This window comes from Schistocerca piceifrons, chromosome 5, assembly GCF_021461385.2.
Source record: "Schistocerca piceifrons isolate TAMUIC-IGC-003096 chromosome 5, iqSchPice1.1, whole genome shotgun sequence".
Classification (NCBI taxonomy): domain Eukaryota; kingdom Metazoa; phylum Arthropoda; class Insecta; order Orthoptera; family Acrididae; genus Schistocerca; species Schistocerca piceifrons.
Window position 1 is genome coordinate 491,764,910 of NC_060142.1, and position 19,416 is coordinate 491,784,325.

At 44.3% G+C, this 19,416-nt stretch overlaps 1 protein-coding gene across 1 annotated transcript in view; it reads left to right on the plus strand.

Moving 5' to 3' along the window:
• The window catches only part of LOC124799100 (cytochrome P450 6k1-like), a 77,206-nt gene that overhangs the window by 24,700 nt on the left and 33,090 nt on the right, over positions 1-19,416 (plus strand). The window contains exons 3-5 of the mRNA XM_047262638.1: positions 1,016-1,278; positions 17,980-18,158; positions 19,222-19,238. Coding sequence (XP_047118594.1) covers positions 1,016-1,278; positions 17,980-18,158; positions 19,222-19,238 — 459 coding nt within the window. The remainder of the gene's footprint in view (positions 1-1,015; positions 1,279-17,979; positions 18,159-19,221; positions 19,239-19,416) is intronic.

Here is a 19,416-nt window from a genome sequence, read left to right on the forward strand (position 1 = left end):
CAGAAGACTGTCTCCATGACTTTACCAGGTGAGGATGCGGCTTTGAACCGTTTCCTCGGAGAGGGAGTGTGGCGCCACTACATGGATTGCCGTTCTGTTTCCGGTGGGAAGTGATGAACCCATGTTTTACCGCCTGTGATGATGCGGGACAAAAAATTTTCAGTCACCAGGTGACTTGCAAGCTCTTCCACACTGATGGTCCATCGTTGTTCTTTATGGTCTTAGGAACCCAGAGGGCACACGCTTTTGAATACCTCAGCAGGTGGACGAGTGTGTCAGCGCTGCCAACACAGATGCCGAGCAGAGTAGCGATTTGTTTGATAGTAACCCGTCGATCACCTCAAATGAGAGTGTCCGCACGTTCCATCATTGGAAGTGTCATAGATGCGTGCAGCCAGCCAACTCGTGGGAGACTGGACAGGTTTCCTTGGCTTTGTTGCGATGATGACGGACGCTTCGCCCAACGATTCACCGTGTTTTTCTTCAATGAAAGGCCTCTATAGACATTCTGCAAGCGCCTACGAATATTTGAGATGCTCTGGTTTCTCTTCAAAAGGAACTCGATGACCGCTCTCTGCTAGGAACGCACCTTCGTTAGGGACACCATTTTGAAGGCTACCTATCGGAACGTCATGAAACTGCAGGGACTGAAGCGCTAATATTCCACGCTGCCACTCAATAAATGCCGCATTTTTTCAACTGAAACTGGCCGCGAAAGAAATGCGTTGCATTACTTCTTGAATGCCCCTCGTATTCCAGTATATGTGCCGTCGTGAAGTTGTGTTTGGTGTGCTTACCCAGGACGTCCGATAATGGCGTTTAGAATTATACCTTGCTTCCATTGTTCTGTGTGTTTTCAAACTGTATTGTTTGATACTTTATACTGATATATTAGTTCTGTACATCGAAAAGGAAATAGTTGTTTTCAAGTTCCAGGACTCCCGTTCTCGTTTGTCGAGGGCTCCCCGCGAAACTCTAAGCAGTGGTGTTAACAGCAATCAACGGTTGCCGGCAGACGCTGTCAGAGTGCGGCCGCGAGATGGCAGACGTGCTGGAGGCGGTGGCCGAGCGCGGCGACACTGTGGAAGTGCGGGAACTGGCAGCCAGGTACTCCACTGACATCATCGCGTCCGTCGCCTTCGGCATCGAGTGCAACTGCCAGCGGAACCCAGACAGCGAGTTCCGCCAGTGGGGCCGCAGGATCTTCAAGCCCACCATACAGTCGGGCATCAGCAGCATCCTCGCTTTCATCAGTCCCACACTCACCAGACTTTTAAGGTAATTACGGGTACTTTAGGAGCCTTCGACTGTAAGTTATCAAATGCACTCTAAGAGAAAACAGAAAAACGGCACACCACGAAGGAATCATCCAAATGGGACGGATAGATTTGATGTACACGTACAGAGAAACAAATAATTACAGCTTCAGAAAAATTGGGTGATTTACTCAAGAAAAAGAGTTTCACAAACTGAACAAGTCAGTAACGCGCTGGTCCCCCTCTCGGCCTTATGCAGACAGTTATTCTGTCTTGGCAATTGATTGACAGCAAAGCTGGATGTCCTGAGGGACATCGTGCCAAATTATGTACAACTGATGCCTTAGATCGTCAAAATCCCCGGTTGGTTGAAGGACCCTGCCCATAAAGCTCCAAACATTTCCAACTGGGGAGAGATCCGACTACCTTGCTGGCCAAGGTATGGTTTGGCAAGCACGTAGACAAGAATTAGAAACTCTTGCCATGTGCAGGCAGACGTTATCTTGCTTAAATATATGCTCTGGATCGCTTCCCAACAAAACGAGGCATAGAACATCGTCGACCTAACGCTGTACTTTAAGGGTCCAGATGATGACAACAAATGGAGACATTCTATGAAATAAAATATCAGCCCCGCCATATAGTGGGCAACTGATAGGTTGGTATCCCACTGTTGTCTGCGGCGTCTATACTGGACGTCGTACCTCAATTCGAAGCAAGAATCTTCACTGAACATATTTCTACTCTAATCAGTAAGATTCCAGACCGAATGTGCCCGACAACACTGCAAACTGGATCCTTGTGGTCGATGAAGCACCAGTTGCACCTCAGATCGATGATAATGATGAATACGGGGTTCTGGATCGGCTCTCACGATTTCTCGGTCCTTTCTTTCTGTCGTCCCTCTAGATCGACCACTTCCTTCTCGACACTGTGTCCGGCCATGTTTCACCCATACCTGCCAACATCGTCGAATAGTGGCATCACTCCGGTTCAGAAGTCGAGTGTTTCGTAAGTTCCTCCAACTGGCTTCTTTGAGCCCAGCTTTCTCAAATACTGTCATATGTACACTCCTGGAAATTGAAATAAGAACACCGTGAATTCATTGTCCCAGGAAGGGGAAACTTTATTGACACATTCCAACTGGGGAGAGATCCGACTACCTTGCTGGCCAAGGTATGGTTTGGCAAGCACGTAGACAAGAATTAGAAACTCTTGCCATGTGCAGGCAGACGTTATCTTGCTTAAATATATGCTCTGGATCGCTTCCCAACAAAACGAGGCATAGAACATCGTCGACCTAACGCTGTACTTTAAGGGTCCAGATGATGACAACAAATGGAGACATTCTATGAAATAAAATATCAGCCCCGCCATATAGTGGGCAACTGATAGGTTGGTATCCCACTGTTGTCTGCGGCGTCTATACTGGACGTCGTACCTCAATTCGAAGCAAGAATCTTCACTGAACATATTTCTACTCTAATCAGTAAGATTCCAGACCGAATGTGCCCGACAACACTGCAAACTGGATCCTTGTGGTCGATGAAGCACCAGTTGCACCTCAGATCGATGATAATGATGAATACGGGGTTCTGGATCGGCTCTCACGATTTCTCGGTCCTTTCTTTCTGTCGTCCCTCTAGATCGACCACTTCCTTCTCGACACTGTGTCCGGCCATGTTTCACCCATACCTGCCAACATCGTCGAATAGTGGCATCACTCCGGTTCAGAAGTCGAGTGTTTCGTAAGTTCCTCCAACTGGCTTCTTTGAGCCCAGCTTTCTCAAATACTGTCATATGTACACTCCTGGAAATTGAAATAAGAACACCGTGAATTCATTGTCCCAGGAAGGGGAAACTTTATTGACACATTCCTGGGGTCAGATACATCACATGATCACACTGACAAAACCACAGGCACATAGACACAGGCAACAGAGCATGCACAATGTCAGCACTAGTACAGTGTATATCCACCTTTAGCAGCAATGCAGGCTGCTATTCTCCCATGGAGACGATCGTAGAGATGCTGGATGTAGTCCTGTGGAACGGCTTGCCATGCCATTTCCACCTGGCGCCTCAGTTGGACCAGCGTTCGTGCTGGACGTGCAGACCGCGTGAGACGACGATTCATCCAGTCCCAAACATGCTCAATGGGGGACAGATCTGGAGGTCTTGCTGGCCATGGTAGTTGGCTTACACCTTCTAGAGCACGTTGGGTGGCACGGGATACATGCGGACGTGCATTGTCCTGTTGGAACAGCAAGTTCCCTTGCCGGTCTAGGAATGGTAGAACGATGGGTTCGATGACGGTTTGGATGTACCGTGCACTATTCAGTGTCCCCTCGACGATCACCAGTGGTGTACGGCCAGTGTAGGAGATCGCTCCCCACACCATGATGCCGGGTGTTGGCCCTGTGTGCCTCGGTCGTATGCAGTCCTGATTGTGGCGCTCACCTGCACGGCGCCAAACACGCATACGACCATCATTGGCACCAAGGCAGAAGCGACTCTCATCGCTGAAGACGACACGTCTCCATTCGTCCCTCCATTCACGCCTGTCGCGATACCACTGGAGGCGGGCTGCACGATGTTGGGGCGTGAGCGGAAGACGGCCTAACGGTGTGCGGGACCGTAGCCCAGCTTCATGGAGACGGTTGCGAATGGTCCTCGCCGATACCCCAGGAGCAACAGTGTCCTTAATTTGCTGGGAAGTGGCGGTGCGGTCCCCTACGGCACTGCGTAGGATCCTACGGTCTTGGCGTGCATCTGTGCGTCGCTGCGGTCCAGTCCCACGTCGACGGGCACGTGCACCTTCCGCCGACCACTGGCGACAACATCAATGTACTGTGGAGACCTCACGCCCCACGTGTTGAGCAATTCGGCGGTACGTCCACCCGGCCTCCCGCATGCCCACTATACGCCCTCGCTCAAAGTCCGTCAACTGCGCATACGGTTCACGTCCACGCTGTCGCGGCATGCTACCAGTGTTAAAGACTGCGATGGAGCTCCGTATGCCACGGCAAACTGGCTGATACTGACGGCGGCGGTGCACAAATGCTGCCCAGCTAGCGCCATTCGACGACCAACACCGCGGTTCCTGGTGTGTCCGCTGTGCCGTGCGTGTGATCATTGCTTGTACAGCCCTCTCGCAGTGTCCGGAGCAAGTATGGTGGGTCTGACACACCGGTGTCAATGTGTTCTTTTTTCCATTTCCAGGAGTGTATATATTGTTCACGCGCCTGTCTGTAGGCCATAGTTAAGGTCGAACTTAGTACGTAGAATGAAATTTGCAAAGATTTTATGCCAGGGTATCTACAAGTCCCCTCTTTTCCATTCTTGGGAGTTGCACAGTAAACCTACGTTGCAGCGTCACACATTCATCCATCGGCCGCCAAAGTTCATCCTTTTCCATTTACCTTAGAAATCTGTATGAATATCGATTTGTAACCTATTTGCATCACTCCTTCGTGGTGCGTATTCTTCTTCTTCCTTTTCTTAACAAAAAAAAAAAAAAAAAAGTTCAGAAATAAACTTAGCAGCGACCAGCCGCTCATTAAATACATATTTATTTCCATGAACTATTTGTCATTTCTTTTCCGACTCGTCTCCAGATCAAGCACCCAGAAGTATACATATTCTTGCTAGTATACTGATAATGGAAGAATTAAGAAGAATGATTTGTTGAACTATAAAAAAGTTACGACGCTGTAAAATGGTGTAATGTATTCGAAAATATCATGAATATGGGTATAAAGTGTAGGGAAAGTCGAGTAATACACAATGTATACAAGAACCATGAGGGGAAGTGAATATGGACGACCACGAAGAGAGTTCTCGGATTAGAAATGGTAGAAGATAGGCTTTTAGTCTTTCACTCCTTCTATTAAACCTATATACTGAGGAAGCAATAAAGGAAACAGGAGATACGAATGAAAGGATGTCAACGATGAATCGCCGAGGACACTTATCCTCAGTTAAATACAGACAATTAAGGGAACATTGTGTGGAACGTAAAAGAAAAACCAAAGTAGTGAGTAACAGTAGAAATAAAATTAACAATATTCTGAAGTCACAACTGGGAACCACAAAGTAGACAAAGTAAAGGAATTGCTTGGAAGCAAATTAATACACGACGGTCGAAGGAAGGAGGACACAGAAAGGAGAGTAGCACAGGAAAGGAGGGAATTACAGGCAGAAAGAAGTCCACTGGTAGTTAACATAGAACTTATATTGAGGATGACATTTATGTACGTTTGGATCTCATGATAGTATGGAACTGAATGAAGGACTGTGGGAAATGCTTAAGAGAAGAGAATGGAAGAGTTTGAAATGTGGTGCTGCAAAATAATGTCGCTGATTAGATAGGCTGATAAAAAGTGAGGAGGTTGTCTGCCGATTCGGCGAAAAAAGAAATATGAGAGAAACACTGACAAGAACAAGGGACAGGACGATAGAGCATTTCTTAAGACATCAAGAAATAACTTCCACCGTACTTGAGGGAGTTCTAGAGTTTAGAATATTGTAACACATCCAAAAATAATTGAATAGTTGGGTGTAAATGCTAATCTGACATGAGGCGCTTGGCAAATGGGAGGAATTTACAGCGAACCGTACCAAACCAGTCAAAAGACTGACCCCCACCCAAAAAAAGCATTGTGCTGCGTACTAGGTGTTACTTCACTGTGACAAGAAGGTAGTAAGCATCCAATGTATCAATTTGTGTGTTAATTACACGGCAAGTTGTTTCCAAAAATGAATTCGTTTACGTACTGCTGTAGTACGGGCGGCTTGCCAGATTCCAGTAACACAGTCAAAAGGAAACCTTCAGTGTCCGTACAGCTGCTATTATCTAGATTCAGTAATCAGCTTTCGATCATCTTTGCCCTTCTGCTAGACTATGATGCAATTTATTTACTAATTTATTATTATTATTATTATTATTATTATTATTAGTCGTAAAGCTCCCAACATGGAAGACGCTAAGTAAAGATGGTTCACTTCTGGGGCTTCTTATTCTTCTTGTTTGCCCACCAGGTCTTCATTCTTTGCGAGAATTCAGCTTTTCTTTCTTCGCTCCATTTTGTTCCAGTTCTCAGCGCTTTTGTCTCTGGTTTGACCTATTTATTATTATTATTATCAATGTCGAAATTTTAAATTGAATCCAACTTCTACTACCGTTTCCTAAAAGGTCTAGCTAGCAGTTCATTGAACTATAGTGACGTTCAGCATGCTGTAAAGGGTTTTGTATCCTATATCTATAGCTAATAACATCGTATTTTATTTGCAGAAAAGCTTTTGTGTCTTATTGGAATGAATGTAAAAACAAAAAACATACAATTCCTGTGCATGTTTTCATGGCGCAGCGAGTGCCAAATTAAACTTCGGGCGTGCACCCACATAAATCCCACTTCTTCTTATAATATTTGGGGCATGTACCGTTCGGCCGGAAGACTCACTCTGAAGATGACCGAACGGCACACGATCGAAATGCTAGGAGAAGTGGAATTTATGCGGCTGCACGCCAGAAGCTTAATCGATCAGTACAATTTTTGCGTAATGTTTCAAGTATAATTCTCATCCCGGGTCTTCAAAGTATTTGGAAAAATTACGTGTTGTATTTCACTCGCGTCAGTGCTGTACCGAACTTTGATTACATCTGTGATTTTCCGCCGCCACGTTTTGTGCTTTCAGTCGTACAAACCGTTATTCGAATTTTGGAGAGAGCGCCTGAGGATAGGCAAGGCAGTCGTTATTGAGATGTGATCTTGTCAGTATATCTATGTCGGGTCAAATTTAGTCGAACTGAGTATGTAAAACAATGAGCAAGGCGAAGTAGGTAAGTGTAAGGTTTTGCTATAATTTGTAATTTATTGTGATTAAAATAGTTATATTTTATGCAGGGTACGTTGATGCTAGGGTCTGAACTTTTCATGGCACGCATAGGATGGGGTGCTAAATTAATCTAATATTGTGAAACCAATATACATCATGCGCACATTGATGTGCCCACATTCCTCGTAAAAGCAATGAATCTGTTTGTTTGTTGCTGACAGCTAAGTAGCGAGAGACTGTTTGTGGTAGGGACAAACTAAGAACACACAACAGAGTTGATTCACTACTACAATTTCTCCATGTGCCACTAGTTTATTTGAACTGGTTATTGTTGTGTACCGCGGGCAGTAAAGTTAATATTTTTGTAGCATGTTTTATAGAGGAGGAAGACAGAGAGTTATACAACTATGCTTTTCTCCTGTTATACACTACGGAAATGGAATGTGTTACACCATGAAGCACCTCCCGATATTTGTCAAATTTTGTGAAGTTCATCACGTAGAACGTATTAAACGATTCCACTTTCATTTCATTCGGAACTGATGATCCACGTCAGTTGGTTGGTTTATTTTGGGGAGGGGTCATCGGTACCATAGGATTAGGGAAGGAAATCGGCCATGCCCTTTCGAAGGAACCATCTCGTCATTTGCCACACGCGATTTAGGGAAATCAAGATGGTCGGACGCGGATCTGAACCGCCATCCTCCCGTGTGCTAGCGACTGCGCCACCTCGCTCGATATCAACATCAGTATGAAGTGTGTTACACAGCAGCAAGAATACACAGTTGTATTCGTTGAGCAAGGAAAGCAAACACCCTCCTACTCTGACGAATTTTTTACAACGCCTGAAACACATAGTGACTGAGTTCTTGAAGATGCCAGGCTGCATGTTGGTACGAAAGTATACGTCTTCCCATCACATACTACACCTTCTGTATGTATGGGTGATAGATCAGGTTATAGAGCAAGCTGGTCCAGAATCTATGCATTCCTCAAGATATGTGTGGTTACCCATTTACATGAACAGGTGCTTAGCCATTTATTGTTACAGATACTAAGTCGTCTACAATATACAGGTGGTGATACATTTTTGCTACAACTGGTTAGCCATACGTAAGTAGTGGGCTACAGACAGTTTACACTGCTCGCCACCCAAAATCCAAAATCTTGAAGGAAGTGTGCAAATCAGATGAAATTTTCAGTAGTCGTTTGTGGCGACGAGATGTGCACATAACAGTATTTCAGTGCAAGCTCACATCAGGGGCGCCAGTAGCGTCTCATGCAAGCGCTGTATAAAGGGGGAACAGACTGGCGTGAGGACGCACTTGAATTGTTCTTTCGAACTACTGTTTTGCATAAGCACCGTCAGTATGCCTCGCAGCGAGCGTCTTTCGAGCACGTTTACGAGTTCGGCAGAGGAAGAATAGTTACCTTTATGGATTGTAGATTATCCTTCAGCGAAATCACCGATCTTATCAGACGGAACCAAGGAACTGATATATGGATATATCATCGCTGAATGCAGGAGGAAACGACGGACCGACGGTACTGATTGCACCCATGTCGGTGCACCACTTCATTTGATAACAGGAATATTGTGTGCGTGGCAGTGATGGATCGCTCTGCCACATTACGAACCATATCACAGCAAACTGATCTCTTGCGCAACAAGCCGTGTCCGCGCACACCATTCGACATCGTTTGCAGCAGAGTGGGCTGTCCGTAAGTGCGTTTGCGGCAGCAGTGGTGCGATGAACCATATACAAGGACAACCAGTTGAAACGACGTTGTCTTTACCGGCGAATCCCGATTCTGCCCGATATCTAGATTATTGTCTGGAGACACCGTGGTGAGAGACTGTTGAAATGTTGCCCTATGCATCGTCATACTGGTCCTACACCCGGTATTATGGTTTGGGATGGTACTGGATTCCACTCCCTCACCCCCTTGTACGCTTTGCTGGTACACTAACCAGATCGCGTTACATCTCTGAAGTGTGGCAACCTGTTCTCCTCCCACAGCTTCGGGGCTTGTTGACGGCCACATTGCAGCAGGAAAATGCGCTATCACACGTAACACGCAATATTCAAGACTTCCTCGTCGCCCATCATGTTCATTTGCTGCCTTAGCCTCCCTTTTCTCCTGATCTCTCGCCCACCAGGAACATCCCGGGATACACCGTCGTTGCTACACCAGATCAACTTTGGCAGTATGTGGAAGCAGCATGGACTGTAATACCCCAGCAACATAGCCACAGACTTTGATTCACACCCGAGGCGTGTGGCAACGGGTGCAGCGAAATAATAGAGGCAACACTCAATATTAATTTCATTATCTTCCTCGCTTCACTTTATTTCAGAGATGTGATCTTTGTGCATCTTGTTATCCCCCAATCAGTTTCACTGTGGTATCTCCGGTCCTTATTGGTGTTGCATTTTGGATGGCCAGCAGTGTGTTTTTATAGTTACAGGTGTTTTGAATCATAGTTACAAGTAGTGTTTTCGGCTAACAAATACTTTTAGTTATTTCATATCAGTCAGTCAAACCAATCATATTTATTTTATAAAACTGGCATGACTGTTCCTCGTTATAGTTGCTTCATGAAGAGTAATTTTGATTTTGCTTGCATTCCTGAACTAGTTATTTCACTATAACAGAAGTATACAAGTAAGCCCCCGTTTCTTTTATCCCACAGTTATTTTGACCCTTCATTTTCGCTAGTGATTAGGAACTCTTTCTTTACTTACTTTAGTTATTGCCTCCGGCCCCGTGGTGCGTTTCTCGCGATCTTTGCGAGGACGTATTTCCTGCAAGCACGCTTATGGCCTCTCTACACCAGTTCGGCGATGTGTACGAAAAATTTCGATATGTTGTTGTTGTGATCTTCAGTCCTGAGACTGGTTTGATGCAGCTCTCCATGCTACTCTATCCTGTGCAAGCTTCTTCATCTCCCAGTACCTACTGCAACCTACATCCTTCTGAATCTGCTTAGTATATTCATCTCTTCGTCTCCCCCTACGATTTTTACCCTCCACGCTGCCCTCCAATACTAAATTGGTGATCCCTTGATGCCTCAGAACATGTCCTACCAACCGATCCCTCCTTCTGGTCACGTTGTGCCACAAACTTCTCCTCTCCCCAATCCTATTCAATACTTCCTCATTAGTTATGTGATCCACCCATCTAATCTTCAGCATTCTTCTGTAGCACCACATTTCGAAAGCTTCTATTCTCTTCTTGTCCAAACTATTTACCGTCCATGTTTCACTTCCATACATGGCTACACTCCATACAAATACTTTCAGAAATGACTTCCTGACACTTAAATCTATACTCGATGTTAACAAATTTCTCTTCTTCAGAAACGCTTTCCTTGCCATTGCCAGTCTACATTTGATATCCTCTCTACTTCGACCATCATCAGTTATTTTGCTCCCCAAATAGCAAAACTCCTTTACTACTTTAAGTGTCTCATTTCCTAATCTAATACCCTCAGCATCACCCGACTTAATTCGACTACATTCCATTATCCTCGTTTTGCTTTTGTTGATGTTCGTCTTATATCCTCCCTTCAAGACACCATCCATTCCGTTCAACTGCTCTTCCAAGTCCTTTGCTGTCTCTGACAGAATTACAATGTCATCGGCGAACCTCAAAGTTTTTATTTCTTCTCCATGGATTATAATACCTACTCCGATTTTTTCTTTTGTTTCCTTTACTGCTTGCTCAATATACAGATTGAATAACATTGGGGAGAGGCTACAACCCTGTCTTACTGCCTTCCCAACCACTGGTTCCCTTTCTTGTCCCTCGACTCTTATAACTGCCATCTGGTTTCTGTACAAATTGTAAATAGCCTTTCGCTTCCTGTATTTTACCCCTGCCACATTTATAATTTGAAAGAGAGTATTCCAGTCAACATTGTCAAAAGCTTTCTCTAAGTCTACAAATGCTAGAAACGTAGGTTTGCCTTTCCTTAATCTTTCTCCTACGATAAGTTGTAAGGTCAGTATTGCCTCACGTGTTCCAGTATTTCTACGGAATCCAAACTGATCTTCCCCAAGGTCGGCTTCTACTAGTTTTTCCATTCGTCTGTAAAGAAGTCGAGTTAGTATTTTGCAGCTGTGACTTATTAAACTGATAGTTCGGTAATTTTCACATCTGTCAACACCTGCTTTCTTTGGGATTGGAATTATTATATTCTTCTTGAAGTCTGAGGGTATTTCGCCTGTTTCATACATCTTGCTCACCAGATGGTAGAGTTTTGTCAGGACTGGCTCTCCCAAGGCCGTCAGTAGTTCCAATGGAATGTTGTCTACTCCGGGGGCCTTGTTTCGACTCAGGTCTTTCAGTGCTCTGTCAAACTCTTCACGCAGTATCGTATCTCCCATTTCATCTTCATCTACATCCTCTTCCATTTCCATAATATTGTCCTCAAGTGCATCGCCCTTGTATAGACCCTCTATATACTCCTTCCACCTTTCTGCTTTCCCTTCTTTGCTTAGAACTGGGTTTCCATCTGAGCTCTCGATATTCATACAAGTGGTTCTCTTATCTCCAAAGGTCTCTTTAATTTTCCTGTAGGCAGTATCTATCTTACCCCTAGTGAGATAAGCCTCTACATCCTTACATTTGTCCTCTAGCCATCGCTGCTTAGCCATTTTGCACTTCCTGTCGACCTCATTTTTGAGACGTTTGTACTCCTTTTTGCCTGCTTCATTTACTGCATTTTTATATTTTCTCCTTTCATCAATTAAATTCAATATTTCTTCTGTTACCCAAGGATTTCTACTAGCCCTCGTCTTTTTACCTACTTGATCCTCTGCTGCCTTCACTACTTCATCCCTCAAAGCTACCCATTCTTCTTCTACGGTATTTCTTTCCCCTATTCCTGTCAATTGTTCCTTTATGCTCTCCCTGCAACTCTGTACAACCTCTGGTTCTTTCAGATTATCCAGGTCCCATCTCCTTAAATTCCCACCTTTTTGCAGTTTCTTCAGTTTTAATCTACAGGTCATAACCAATAGATTGTGGTCAGAGTCCACATCTGCCCCTGGAAATGTCTTACAATTTAAAACATGGCTCCTAAATCTCTGTCTTACCATTATATAATCTATCTGATACCTTTTAGTATCTCCAGGGTTCTTCCATGTATACAACCTTCTATCATGATTCTTAAACCAAGTGTTAGCTATGATTAAGTTGTGCTCTGTGCAAAATTCTACCAGGTGGCTTCCTCTTTCATTTCTTAGCCCCAATCCATATTCACCTACTACGTTTCCTTCTCTCCCTTTTCCTACACTCGAATTCCAGTCACCCATGACTATTAAATTTTCGTCTCCCTTCACTATCTGAATAATTTCTTTTATTTCATCACACATTTCTTCAATTTCTTCGTCATCTGCAGAGCTAGTTGGCATATAAACTTGTACTACTGTAGTAGGCATGGGCGTCGTGTCTATCTTGGCCATAATAATGCGTTCACTATGCTGTTTGTAGTAGCTTCCCCGCATTGCTATTTTCCTATTCATTATTAAACCTACTCCTGCATTACCCCTATTTGACTTCGTGTTTATAACCCTGTAGTCACCTGACCAGAAGTCTTTTTCTTCCTGCCACCGAACTTCACTAATTCCCACTATATCTAACTTTAACCTATCCATTTCCCTTTTTAAATTTTCTAACCTACCTGCCCGATTAAGGGATCTGACATTCCACGCTCCGACCCGTAGAACGCCAGTTTTCTTTCTCCTGATGACGACATCCTCTTGAGTAGTCCCCGCCCGGAGATCCGAATGGGGGACTATTTTACCTCCGGAATATTTTACCCAAGAGGACGCCATCATCATTTAATCAAACAGTAAAAGCTGCATACCCTTAGGAAAAATTACGGCCGTAGTTTCCCCTTGCTTTCAGCCGTTCGCAGTACCAGCACAGCAAGGCCGTTTTGGTTATTGTTACAAGGCCAGATCAGTCAATCATCCTTTAGGAAATTTCTCGACCAACCTGTTGGAGCCACTGTTTGGCAGCGTGCACAAGCGAGTCATCATCTTCAAACCTTGTTCCACGAAGAGAGTCTTTCAGTTTCTCAAAGAGATGAGTCACATGGAGCCAAGTCAGGACTGTAAGGCGGGTGTTTCAGTGTTGTCCACCGAGTTTTCTGATCGCTTCCGTGGTTTTTTGACTGACATGTGGCCGTGCATTGTCGTGCAATAGCAAAACGTCCTGCTTTTGCCGACGTGGTCGAACACGACTCAGTAGCTTGAAGTTTCTTCAGTGTCGTCGCATATGCATCAGAATTCATAGTGGTTCTGCTTGGCATGATGTCCACAAGTAAGAGTCCTTCGCAATCGAAAAACGCCGTAGCCATAACTCTTCCAGCAGAAGGTGTGGTTTTGAATTTTTTTTCTTTGGTGAGTTTGCATGATGCCACTCCACTGATTGCCTCTTCGTCTCTGGTGAAAAATGATGGAGCCATGTTTCATCACCTGTCACAAGTCTTCCAAGGAATTCATGTCCACCATTCTCGTTCTGTTCCAAAAGTTCGCTCCATACCTTGTTTCTTTATGAGCCACTGTCAACATCCTGGAAACCAACCTGGCACAAACCTTTTTTAACGCCAACACTTTCAGTATTCTGAAAACACTTCCTTCCCCTATCCCAACGTAGCGTGACAATTCGTTCACTGTGATGCGTGTGTCAGCAGTCACCAATTCGTTAAGTCTCTGCACATTGTCTGGAGTGTGTGCAGTACGAGGCCTGCCGCTGCGAGGACAATCCTCAATATTGCCGTGCCCACTTTCATCACGTAACGTGCTTGCCCACCGACTAACTGTACTGCGATCGACAGCAGCATCTCCATACACCTTTTTCAACCTCTTGTGGATGTTTCCCACTGTCTCGTTTTCACAGCACAGGAATTCTATGACAGCACCTTGCTTCTTACGAACGTTAAGTGTAGCAGCCATTTTGAAGACATGCTGTGACGGCGTCAGTCACGGGAACAGGTTGAACTAACTTTGAAAACAAGCGGGAAGGATGTATCTACACATTGTAAAACTTTCACACATGCAGAATGAAAACTGTATTTTTAAAAAAATAGAGTGCATTTCTTTTGGAGTGACCCTCGTATATTCAATAGGAACCCATTTCCGGAAACGTATCTGTTCTACGACGTTCAGTTCAGATGTGAAACGCGTCTGCTTAGCGAAAGAGAAAAGTCTCAGAGTTGCTAGTCAAATGTTCAAATGTGTGTATTCTTAAAGGACCAAACTGCCGAGTTCGTCGGACCCTAGACTTACACACTAATTAAAGTAACCTAAACTAACTTATGCTAAGAGCAACACACATACCTAAGCCCCAGGGAGGACTCGAACCTCCAGCGGGAGGGGCCGCGCAATCCGTGACTTGGCGCCTCAAACTGCGCGGCCACTCAGCGCGGCTGCAATGTTGGAACGTGCGGACATTCTCATTCGACATAATCAAGGGATCGCAGTCAGATACCTTGCTGCACAGTTGAACGCCTCTATTGGCACTGCTGCAACACTCATACACCAGTTGGGGTACTCAAAGCTGTAAGCCCGCTGGGTTCCTTGCCGCCTAATAGAAGACCATAAAGCGCAACTAAGGACCATCTGGACGGAATTGCGTCCGTGTTCCGAAGCTGATCGTGACAATTTTTTGTGGAACATCATCACACGCAATGAATCATAGGTTAATCACTTCGAACGGAAAACGGAACAGCAATCTATGGAATGGCGCTGCACCACTTCTCCAAAGAAGAAGTGCAACGCTGCACTTTAAGTTGGTAAAGTTTTCTGGGACTCTGAAGGGGTTACTTTGTTTGATCTCCTCCTTCATGGTTCCCCAATCGACTCACTACTGTATTGTGCTACCCTCAGGAAATTGAAGAAACGACTTCACCGCTTTCGCCACCACAAAAATTCAAACGAACTTCTCCATCTTCATGACCACTTAAGGCCTCACACAAGTCTACGCACCCGAGAGGAGCTCACAAAACTTCGTTTGACTGTTCTTCCCTATTCACCATTCCGCCTGGCTCTCGTTCGTTCCGACTCCCGTCCTTCTGGCCCAATGAGGGCAGAAGGCAGTACGTGAATGATGGAGAGGTCTCTGATGCAGTAAGACGTTGGATTGCACGTCAACCAGAAAAGTGGTACCATGCAGATATACAAGTCCTCCCAGTAAGATGGCGTAAGACCGTCGTACTGAACGGAGATTATGCTAAAAAATAGGTTTTTGTAACCAAAAGAGTGGGGAATAATAGTGTGTATTCGAATTCTGAATATAACCAAACTTCTTTCAGAAAAAAATGTGTTCCATTACTTATCGAACGCTCCTCGTATGAATGCATCACCACAAATATCAGCGTGACTCGTCGGTGAACGCCACAGAATACCACAAAATGTCCCATCTGATTCAGGCTGTTGCCTTTGTTATTGCGTCAGCGGTAAAGGAGGCTTCCCAACTCGAGATGTGATGGTCCTTAGTGGCACTCCGCCTATAACCAATGCCTGGGTTTTAGTTAACGGCATCCGTCTGTTCTCACAGCCAGTCCAACAATCCTACAACCTCCTCGCTTTGTAGCTCTTCTGGAAGTACCTGTACCTGTCCGTGCAATCTGTCGTTCTGATGTTCTCATGTCCCTCGTCCTGATGATTCTACCTTTCTGTAAGTCCGTAAGATGACGATACGCTCCACTTGCACGACCCCTGGGCACGCTGCATTGCGATCTCCACCTGAAAAGTTCGACTCTCGTTAGACACATCAAATAGGCATCAAGTCCTCACACCTTTCTTCATCTATAATAATGACCTTACATTGTACTTAAAATACTGAAAGTAAGTCCGCGTAACGATGAAATATTAATCAACGTATGGAAATACTTTGGATTCCGTAGAAATGTTGGAACACGTGAGGTATACTGATCCTACGACTTGTCTTAGAAGAAAGATTAAGGAAAGGCAAACCTACGTTTCTAGCATTTGTGGAGTTAGAGAAAGCTTTTGACAATGTTGACTGGAATACTCTCTTTCAAATTCTAAAGGTGGCAAGGGTAAAATACAGAGAGCGAAAGGCTATTTACAATTTGTACAGAAACCAGATGGCAGTTATAAGAGTCGAGAGGCACGAAAGGGAAGCAGTGGTTGGGAATGGAAGGAGATAGGGAGATAAGGAAAGGAGATAAAGAAAGGACAAAACACACTTTATTTTCTGTAATAAATCATACAGTCACCGTTGATCTTTATTTTACAGTTGCCATTACCGACTTTGGCCCATATAAACAAGTACTCATCAGCATTTAATTTCTTCTTCCTTCTCGTAGTCGAAACAAATGGCATGCTTGGAACAAGTGTACCGTAAGGCTGTTTAGCCAACATTCCTGTGGTCTCTGCTATACTCCATGTTTTCCAAGCCAATATGTTAGCATCTGGAAAAGTTTAAAGGCCACGATAATCTGCTCGGTTGCCCCATACAACAGCCAGTGTGAGCCATGTACTACCTCCAAACATAGCCTGAACATCACAAGTGGAGTTCAGATGCAGTCCACGAAAAACATTTGGACCTCCAATCAATTGCTGTTTATTAAACTGCCCAGCCAAGTCAATATCAATCGCCTTCAAACTGCGATACACAGGCACGCTGCGTCGCCAGCGACGCCGCCATGCACGTCGCAGAGGCATTGCTGTGGCACGTTAACACAAGTCTTTCCCCGATGTTATTCAATCTGTATACTGAGCAAGCAGTAAAGGAAACAAAACAAAAATTCGGAGTAGGTATTAAAATCCATGGAGAAGAAAGAAAAACTTTGAGGTTCGCCGATGACGTTGTAATTCTGTCAGAGATAGCAGAGGACCGGGAAGAGCAGCTTAACGGGATGGACAGTGTCTTGAAAGAAGGATATAAGATGAACATCAACAAAAGCAAAACGAGGATAATGGAATGTGGTCGAATTAAGTCGGGTGATGCTGAGGGTATTAGATTAGGAAATGAGACACTTAAAGTAGTAAATGAGTTTTGCTATTTGGGGAGCAAAATAACTGATGATGGTCGAAGTAGAGAGGATATCAAATGTAGACTGGCAATGGCAAGGAAAGCGTTTCTGAAGAAGAGAAATTTGTTAACATCGAGTATAGATTTAAGTGTCAGGAAGTCGTTTCTGAAAGTATTTGTATGGAGTGTAGCCATGTATGGAAGTGAAACATGGACGATAAATAGTTTGGACAAGAAGAGAATAGAAGCTTTCGAAATGTGGTGCTACAGAAGAATGCTGAAGATTAGATAGGTAGATCACATAACTAATGAGGAGGTATTTAATAGAATTGAGGAGAAATGGAACCTGTGGCACAACTTGACTAGAAGAAGGGACCTGTTGGTAGGACATGTTCTGAGGCAACAGGGGATCACAAATTTAGCATTGGAGGGCAGCATGGAGGGTAAAAATCGTAGAGGGAGACCAAGAAATGAATACACTAAGCATATTCAGAAGGATGTAGGTTGCAGTAAGTACTGGGAGATGAAGAAGCTTGCACAGGATAGAGTAGCTTGGAGAGCTGCATCAAACCAGTCTCAGGACTAAAGACCACAATAACAACATCGAAATACTGCAGTAGCAGTTTGGAGGCGTTGCGTCAAAGTGTTTCTTTTGTAATACTTTCCATTTTCGTCAGAATACTTCTATTTCTATATTTTAGTTTTGTTACCAAATAGTTTTATTCCTTACGTCTCTCCTTATTTTTGTGGCTGCAGCAAGCGTTCAGAACTTCAGGCGAGGTCTCTGAGGACCCCTCTTTGTGAAGCAGCTTGATGAAAACTTTGATCATGTCGTGCTTATGAATTCAGAAGTGGAACATCTCCCTTACAGGATCAAGGGTGGAACTGCAGCGGTCAGCGAATACTTTCGTCGCATGGTTGCAGACACCGTAGCCTACAGGGAGAAGAACAATATCACGAGGAAAGATTTCATGGATTTGCTTATTCAGCTCAAAAACAAGGGGGTTGTTGATCCAGACAAGAGCGAGGCTCAGGAGAACACCTCCATGAGTGAAGCCATCGATACCAAAAGTAAGTACGTTTTCAGAAAATACTTTCGGTAAAAATTATTCTCAGCTGTTTTCACCAATAAATGTACATTAATTTACTATGATTTTGCTATAACTAAACGTGCTGCCCTCTGAATTGTGTATAATCTTTAGCCTATGAACTGATACAGTTTGTGTGGTAACAACATGAAGGCTATAATTTCCGGTCAAAGACATAAGTAAAACTATATTCCGACTGCCGCGGGGAAGTCGTTGCTGGAAGGAGGTGTGCAGACTAACTTGGCTACAGCCGAGCTGTTGCGGAAGGGAAATGAAGTAATTTGTCTTGTGCGATACATCTGCATATCGTATGAATTCTTTTGTGACGAACGAGTATTTCATGAGACGTGACGTACCGTATCGTCACTGCCTGAAGCCGTCAGGTTCGTTAGATGCTGTTATGGAACACCTCATACCAGTCGTTGCAAATAATCCAGTAATATGATTGTGACCCTTATTGAAATGAAATGAAATGAAATGATCGTATGGCATTGTTGGCCGGGAGGCCCTATTCGGGGGATTTCGGCCATCGTATTGTAAGTCCTTTTTAGGTGACTCCACATCGGCGACTTGCGAGTCAATGATGATGAAGGACACAATACCTAGTCCTCTGCCGGGAATCGAACCTCCTGCGTGGTAGGTGGTAACGCTAGCGCTACGCTACGGAGGGTATGACACTTACTACACCAGTAGAAGTAACGTCCAAGATAAGGTCTTTACAACTAAAAATTGTAGCTGTTCTGATAAAATACCAACAAAGTTAATTAAAGAGTGTGCAACTAAGTCTAGTAACAAAAAGTTGTTAGTGTGGCTAGTCACTCGTCAGAGAAGCATTTCCTGATTGGTTGAAATATGCTAAGGTTAAGCCTTTGTTTAAGAAATGAGTTGAAGAAATTCTATCAAATTTCCGTCCAGTTTTACTTTCCTAGAAATTTACCACCAGAGGCGTCCAGATGTGCAGAACATTGAAATGTAGTCAGTACAGTGGAAGAGCGGCTAGGAAGAAGCGGTATGCGAATGAACAGAATCGAAAGAAGAGGCCGTACTTTGCTAAAGAGTTTATTACGAAAGAAGAAACATGGAGGAATGATGTCACTTTTACCGACGACAGCAAATTTCCGAAGGATGGTGGAGTGAAAGGAGTACAACTGCTACCCCGACTGTAAGGCATGGAGTGGTAGTGTTCTTGAATGGGGCCGTATATTGAAATATTTGGACCT